This window comes from Nomia melanderi, chromosome 1, assembly GCF_051020985.1.
Source record: "Nomia melanderi isolate GNS246 chromosome 1, iyNomMela1, whole genome shotgun sequence".
Classification (NCBI taxonomy): Eukaryota; Metazoa; Arthropoda; class Insecta; order Hymenoptera; family Halictidae; genus Nomia; species Nomia melanderi.
The window spans coordinates 21,234,003-21,240,837 of NC_134999.1; the positions used below are offsets into that span (position 1 = coordinate 21,234,003).

The 6,835-nt window shown below is 33.9% G+C and overlaps 2 protein-coding genes across 7 annotated transcripts; one reads left to right on the forward strand and one right to left on the reverse strand.

Moving 5' to 3' along the window:
- Positions 1 to 2,147: 2,147 nt before the first annotated feature.
- Positions 2,148 to 3,801, reverse strand: LOC116426803 (NAD-dependent protein deacylase Sirt4). Of its 6 annotated transcripts, none has more exons than XM_031976343.2 (5): positions 3,290 to 3,598; positions 2,941 to 3,217; positions 2,756 to 2,868; positions 2,586 to 2,656; positions 2,148 to 2,521 (listed from the first exon to the last, which is right to left on the reverse strand). In XM_031976343.2, the coding sequence occupies exons 1-5, from the start codon at positions 3,351 to 3,353 to the stop codon at positions 2,177 to 2,179; spliced, it is 870 nt and encodes a 289-aa protein (XP_031832203.1). In that variant the 5' UTR covers positions 3,354 to 3,598; the 3' UTR covers positions 2,148 to 2,176. The 6 variants fall into 6 exon arrangements, with proteins under 6 accessions (XP_031832203.1, XP_031832202.1, XP_031832201.1 ...); XM_031976342.2 differs by having other exon boundaries at positions 2,586 to 2,665; XM_031976341.2 differs by having other exon boundaries at positions 2,729 to 2,868.
- Positions 3,802 to 3,936: 135 nt separating this feature from the next.
- On the forward strand, positions 3,937 to 6,786 carry CCT6 (chaperonin containing TCP1 subunit 6). The gene is made up of 7 exons (XM_031976338.2): positions 3,937 to 4,200; positions 4,614 to 5,205; positions 5,279 to 5,614; positions 5,690 to 5,755; positions 5,826 to 6,048; positions 6,136 to 6,304; positions 6,389 to 6,786. Exons 1-7 carry the CDS (start codon positions 4,064 to 4,066, stop codon positions 6,459 to 6,461), a joined length of 1,596 nt encoding a protein of 531 aa, XP_031832198.1. The 5' UTR covers positions 3,937 to 4,063; the 3' UTR covers positions 6,462 to 6,786.
- Positions 6,787 to 6,835: the final 49 nt, after the last annotated feature.

Sequence of the window (6,835 nt, forward strand, 5' to 3'; positions counted from 1 at the left end):
TCTAAATCAGTACCCGCGGGCACTCTAGTGACACTCCCCTCGCCTGAAGTTACCCCCTCCATACCTACTTTTACCTGTTTGATTGAACGCTGCATAGAACTGCCCGTATACGCAGCTTCGCCACAGACCAGATACAGGATAGATACACGCAATGTGTCGGTAACGTCGGTTTTGCCAGTAGATAAAGTCGGTACGAGTATCCTCTTACATCCCCGTAAGTGACCCCGCGGGAGCGGCCCCCTCGAGAGACCCCCAGTATCTGTCGGTAATTATCGACACTGCCTGCATCGGTAATTACCGACACTGCCTGCGTCGGTATTTATCGACACTGCGTGCGTCGGTAATTATCGACACTGCCTGCGTCAGTAATTATCGACACTGCCTGCGTCGGTATTTATCGACACTGCGTGCGCCGGTAATTATCGACACTGGGTGCGTCGGTAATTACCGACAGTTACCGGGAGTCTCTCGAGGGGTCTCAACTAGGGGGGTCTCTCGAGGGGGTCTCTCGTGGGGGTCTCTCGTTTAAACTTAGGTGTTTCTCGAAGGGGTCTGAGGGGTCTCTCGTGGGGGTTCGAGGGGGTCTCTCGTTTAAATTTAGGTGTTTCTCGAGGGGGTCCGAGGGGTCTCTCATGGGGGTTCGAGGGGGTCTCTCGTTTAAATTTAGGTGTTTCTCGAGGGGGTCCGAGGGGTCTCTCGCGGTGGTTTGCCGCGATGGTTCATGGCGAGTCTTACGCCAATTCCGGAGATATTTTGCGATAGTTTAAGGGATTTTTCACACCGATTCCGGAGCTATCTTGCGACAGTTTAAGGGATTTCTCACACCGACTACATGGATTTTTCGCGACGGTTTAAAGGGTTTCTCACACCGATTCTTGGGGGCTCTTGCAATAGTTTAAGGGGTTTCTTACACTCATTTTTTTTTAATTATTATCTTAACGTCTTGTTAACAGATTGCATTCGACTATTCCGTGTTACGAGTACAAAATTTATGAAATATTTGACAATAAACAATTAATTGTATAATGAAAACGTTTAACTCTGTTGCGAATTGTGAAAAGGAACAATAAAATCGTCACCACAACAGTTATACAAGAAATTATTTTGACTAATTATACTGTTGTTGAAAATTGTTCGATAAATTGTATAGACCAGTGGTCTTAGTTTTAATTATTGAAATGATGGCAAATAATACTGAAGTTCAATATGAACAATTTTTTAAACTATAACATTTCTAATAAAATTGTTAAGCGTTCAAGACTGAAGCGTATAACACATTTTTAGGTATTATTTTGATCTTAGGTGTAATGATTTTGCTCAAATCTCTACAAATATAAATAAATAAAATAGAAAGTATGTTCTTTTAACTTTTTTGTCTGAATAACACGTTTCTGTGTATACTAGTAATTTCGTATAGACATTTATCGGAACATTAAACAGAAAATTCGCAATTTTAAGGTGAAAATTAATCTGAAAAAACCGGAGCTGCTATCCCATAGGAATTTCGAAAATTGTTTTTCACGAAATACTAAAAGTGGGCAATTCATCTGCATTATGCAGTAAAATAATGAATATATTAAAAAGTACACAAGTGAATACTCAAACTACCAGATTCCCGATGTCTTGTTTCTGCAATTATTGAAAAGACGATAGATGCTTCTCTGAAAAACGGTGAGACAAATCGATTTAATACGAAAATTGAATTAAAAATCAACTCTACAATTTATTTGGCACTCGTTGAATTTTTATTAATTTTTCATATTCTTTAGTAATATAGAATAGTAGTGTATAATCTGTTAAAAAATCGTTAAGATAAGAGTTTGAAAAAGATAATTAATTTTCTAATAACAAAAAGTAATTGACTTTATCTACAATCTACGTTATCGACACGTTAGCTGCTTAGTTGATTTGCTAGCGCCAGCTAGTGGAGACAATCGGTACTCTTCGGCTTGTAGTTTCAGCTTTCTTAGAATAGGTGGCGTGATTATTATTTTCTAATTTGATTTAATATTTATTTACATTGCAATATTTTCAGATAAATGTTGAAATATTTAAGATTGAATACACTGATGTGTGTGTACTATTTTGAGTTGAAATACAGTTTTTCTTTATTAGTTATGAAAACTTTTTGAAAACAATGAACTAAGTCTAAAATATAGTTATATTTAATTGATCTTTAACATTCTTTACATTCTGCTTTTTTATCTACTGTAAAAATTCTTGACAATACATCACTGCATCGACCTTCTACTTTGATATTTGCAAGAGCATCTGCTCTTGTTTGTCCAATATTTAATATGGCTATTGGTTTTCCAGCATTACTGGCTTGTAATGCAATTCTATACCCAGAGAATGTTGTTAATGTGGAGCCCAAAATAAATAAAGCATCAGAATGTTCAACATTGTATTTTACACTGTCCACTGTCTGACGTGGTACATTGTCTCCAAAAAATACGATATCTGGCTTCAAAATTCCACCACAATTCTCACAAGCAGGAACAATAAATCTATCTATTTCTTCCTGTTGAAATTTATAATTATACTTCAATCTAAAAGTACTTTTAACCTAATATTTAAATAATTACCTCTGATATATCTACATCTCCATCGGGTCTTATCATTTGCGAAGTTGCACTCATATTATAATTAAGTCCATCTAAAACATCTTGCAAATAATATCTACATATTTTGTGATCACAGTTAAGACACATTACTCTGAATGCTGTACCGTGTAATTCTATTATTCTTCTACTACCTGCTTTTACATGTAGGTTATCAACATTTTGAGTAATGATGCATCTAACTTTTTGGGTATCTTCTAATTTTTTTAATAATTTATGTGTATCGTTAGGTTCAATACTAGAAAACCTATAGAAATATTATTTTTATTATATATATGCAAATTTTTTTATATCTGTTTTTGTCAGGAAAAACTCTAACCTAGGCCAGCCCACGTAATTCCTAGCCCAATAACGTTTCCTAAGAGAATCGCTTGCGCAAAAATCTTTGTAGAGTACAGGTCTACGATTGCTCCTTGCATAGAGACCAACACCTTGGGATCTATAATCAGGAATTCCACTTTCAGTAGATATTCCTGCTCCAGTTAATATGCATATATTATTGTGACTGTCAATAAATTCTTTTAGCCTCGTTATGTCAGAGTCCTTGACTGGTTGACATTTTGGTACAAATGTCAAATCTGTTGCGTATGTTCTAACTAATAAACACTATCCTTAGTTCATCTATAATTAATGTAATGAATTAAAATACAGTACTTAATAAAACTCACATAAATTCCTTGATGTTTCAACTTTATGTACAATTTTATTTATTCCACTACAAATAGATGTCATTGTAAAATATGTACAATTATTAATATTTATTAAGGAAATATTTCTTAAATACTGCCAAGGTTTATTTAATGTCAATACCAAGTTTTCGTTGTCTCATTTTGGATTCGCGATAAAACAGTGATATCCTGAATTTTGTAACGTTAAACAATCATCTGTTCTTTTAAATAATCTACATCAAGGATGTCTAAATCGGTGCCCGCGGGCGTTCTAGTGACATTCCCCTGACGGAAAGTTACCCTCTCTATACTTACTTTTATCTGTTTGTTTGAACACTTATAAAACTGCTCATATACACAGTATCACAGCTAGACTAAAGTAGTGTAATAGAAACTATTTTTCGAGTGTTAGTGCGAGGGGAATAAGTTATCTAGTCACCTCATAAAGACTGTTCTAGAACAAAGGTGTCTGTAACTTACCCCTTTGTTTTAGACATCCTTGTCCTAGATCAATGAGAAATAAAAATCAATAAACTTAAATTAAATGAATCAAACAATTTTAACATAAACATAAACATTTTTTTTAAATAGATTTGCGAATCTTTCGAAAAATTTTCATTTCATAGATTGTGGCACAAAAGTCCCTAGATTATATTCAGCTCAGTCGTCATCCTCGAGAAGTAATCTCTATGACTTGAACTGGTTGAAGCCATTTGTGGAAGGTAACGTGCCGAAACGTTTTAATATTAAGAAGAATAATTGTAATTTCACAAAATGGCAGCAATCAGTTTATTAAATCCGAAAGCTGAATTCGCACGAGCTGCACAGGCATTAGCTGTGAATATTTCGGCAGCAAAAGGAATTCAAGATGTGATGAAGACAAATCTCGGCCCAAAAGGCACCATGAAAATGTATGTATGTTTATTCTCACGTGTAAATTTTACGGTCATTCACTTTAATTCATTAACTGGATTGATTAAAAAAAAAGTGAAACATATCAAACTAAGAAATAATATTTTTTTTGTTAATATTTTACTACAAAAATGCATTTCTATGACGTGTGAATATTTATCGCTTTTATTATCCTTATTAGGCAAGCTTGATCTTCCGTGAAACACCGGCATGACAACCCACACAACAAATGAAAATTTTTAACTTCTATTATCAGTTTAATAATTTAAAATGTCTTTTGCATAATTTAATAATATCGATTAAATCTTATCCGTAGACATTATTCATTAAAAGTATTATAGACAAGTCAGAAAAACGAATGTTAAGTAAATTTCTTTTTGTCATATATATTATTCAAATTGTTTCTTTAAAGGTTGGTGTCTGGAGCGGGTGACATTAAAATCACAAAAGACGGCAATGTATTATTACATGAAATGCAAATACAGCATCCAACAGCTTCACTTATTGCTCGAGCATCTACTGCTCAAGAGGATATCACTGGAGATGGTACTACTAGTACTGTGTTAATCATTGGAGAACTACTTAAACAAGCTGATATTTATATATGCGAGGGACTTCATCCTAGAATGCTCACAGAAGGTTTTGATTTGGCTAGAATCAAAACATTGGAAATATTAGAATCTATGAAGATTAATATTGAACCTACAAAAGAAAGTTTGATGGATATTGCAAGAACATCTCTTAAAACTAAAATTCATCCAACTATTGCGGATAAGCTGACTGAAATCTGTGTGGATGCAGTGTTAGCTATTAGACAAGAGGATAAAGATATTGATTTGCATATGGTTGAATTAATGGAGATGCAGCATAGAACTGCAGCAGACACAGATTTAATTCGTGGTATTGTAACCGATCATGGATCCAGACATCCAGATATGCCCAAGAGAGTAGAGAATGCTTACATTTTGACATGTAATGTTAGTTTAGAATATGAGAAGAGCGAGGTAAATGTTGAAATAAATTAATATTCATGCTTGACAAACTGTAATTTACAACAAAAGTGTTTTTATGTTTCAGGTAAACAGTGGTTTCTTTTATAAAACTGCAGAGGAACGCGAGAAGCTTGTGGCAGCAGAACGCAAATTCATAGACAATCGAGTGAAGAAAATTATTGAATTGAAGAAGAAATTATGCGACGGAACGGACAAATCATTTGTTATTATAAATCAAAAGGGAATTGACCCACCATCTTTAGATATGCTTGCCAAAGAAAATATTCTGGCTTTGCGTAGAGCAAAACGCAGAAATATGGAACGTTTAGCTCTAGCCTGTGGTGGAGTAGCCATGAATTCGCTGGATGAGTTACAGGAAGAACATTTAGGATGGGCTGGACTTGTATATGAACATGTATTGGTAAATGTTCTCTGTGTAATATAATGTTTAAATAATTATTTGACGCAACGTATGATATGTGTTATTTCATTGCAGGGGGAAACTAAGTACACGTTTATAGAAGAATGTAAGAAGCCAAATTCTGTAACAATATTAATGAAGGTAATACTATAATGAAATTATATTTTTCAAGTACCTGAAATACCGTACTCTAATACACTTAAATTATCAGGGACCAAACAAGTACACTTTAGAACAACTAAAAGACGCTATCAGGAATGGTCTAAGAGCTATCAAAAATGCTATTGACGATCGTGCTATTATTCCCGGTGCTGGAGCTTTCGAGGTTGCTGCTAGTCAGGAACTTCAACAGTACAAAGAAACAGTAAAAGGAAAACAGCGTCTGGGTGTGCAAGCTTATGCCGAAGCATTACTCATCATTCCAAAATACCTTGGTAATATTATAAATATATACTTTTCTTTATATCAGTTATTAATTACTTTAATCTGTAGATTTAGCACTGTTTATCTTATATGTTTAGCTATAAATAGCGGATTCGATGCACAAGACACAATTGTGAAATTATTTGAGGAAAGAAATACATTGGGCGAAGCGGTTGGATTAGACGTTTCAACAGGTGAAGCATTAAAACCTGCTGACGCTGGAATTTACGATAATTATAACGTAAAGAAACAAATTATTAATTCATGGTAAGTGCGTTTAATTAAATAACGTTCATTACTTATTCTAGATCGTTACTTTCGTTGTAATACTAATTTTTTTTGTATTTTTAGCACAATTATTGCCAGCAACCTGCTTCTGGTTGATGAAATAATGAGAGCAGGGTTGTCATCTCTGAAAGGCTAAATCGCTTTTAAGTATTACTTAATTGAAAACCCGTTCTTGGATATTAGAAGTTATATTATATCTAATTTAAACATCTCGTTTGCACGAAGTCTATGGAAACTTCCGCATAATTCTTACGTTTTTGTATGCTTTTGAATAACACAAGTGAATTGCACCAAATAACAAATAAAGTGCTATTTTTAAATTGAAGAACAGGAAAGTGATAGATATTTATTTCATGTTAATTGTGTAAGCTTCCTGAAAATTGGATCTTCAAGTATAAGAAATGTTCGCATCAAACTTTGTACAATTCTTTAAATAAAAAAATTCAAGTAAACATTTAAAATATTTTCTCGTGAAACATTTCAATTCACATTACGAAGAAGTGCAGTCAG

What these genes read in the sequence shown, in the direction of transcription:
- LOC116426803 (XM_031976339.2), bottom strand. Translation starts at nt 3,353, where the DNA reads ATGACATCTATTTGTAGTGGAATAAATAAAATTGTACATAAAGTTGAA. An exon ending in AATTACGTGGGCTGGCCTAG is followed by an intron (nt 2,869 to 2,940) that starts GTTAGAGTTTTT and finishes ATATTTCTATAG; the next exon opens with GTTTTCTAGTATTGAACCTA. An exon ending in GAGATGTAGATATATCAGAG is followed by an intron (nt 2,522 to 2,585) that starts GTAATTATTTAA and finishes AAATTTCAACAG; the next exon opens with GAAGAAATAGATAGATTTAT.
- CCT6 (XM_031976338.2), top strand. Translation starts at nt 4,064, where the DNA reads ATGGCAGCAATCAGTTTATTAAATCCGAAAGCTGAATTCGCACGAGCT. An exon ending in TAGAATATGAGAAGAGCGAG is followed by an intron (nt 5,206 to 5,278) that starts GTAAATGTTGAA and finishes TTTATGTTTCAG; the next exon opens with GTAAACAGTGGTTTCTTTTA. An exon ending in CTGTAACAATATTAATGAAG is followed by an intron (nt 5,756 to 5,825) that starts GTAATACTATAA and finishes TTAAATTATCAG; the next exon opens with GGACCAAACAAGTACACTTT.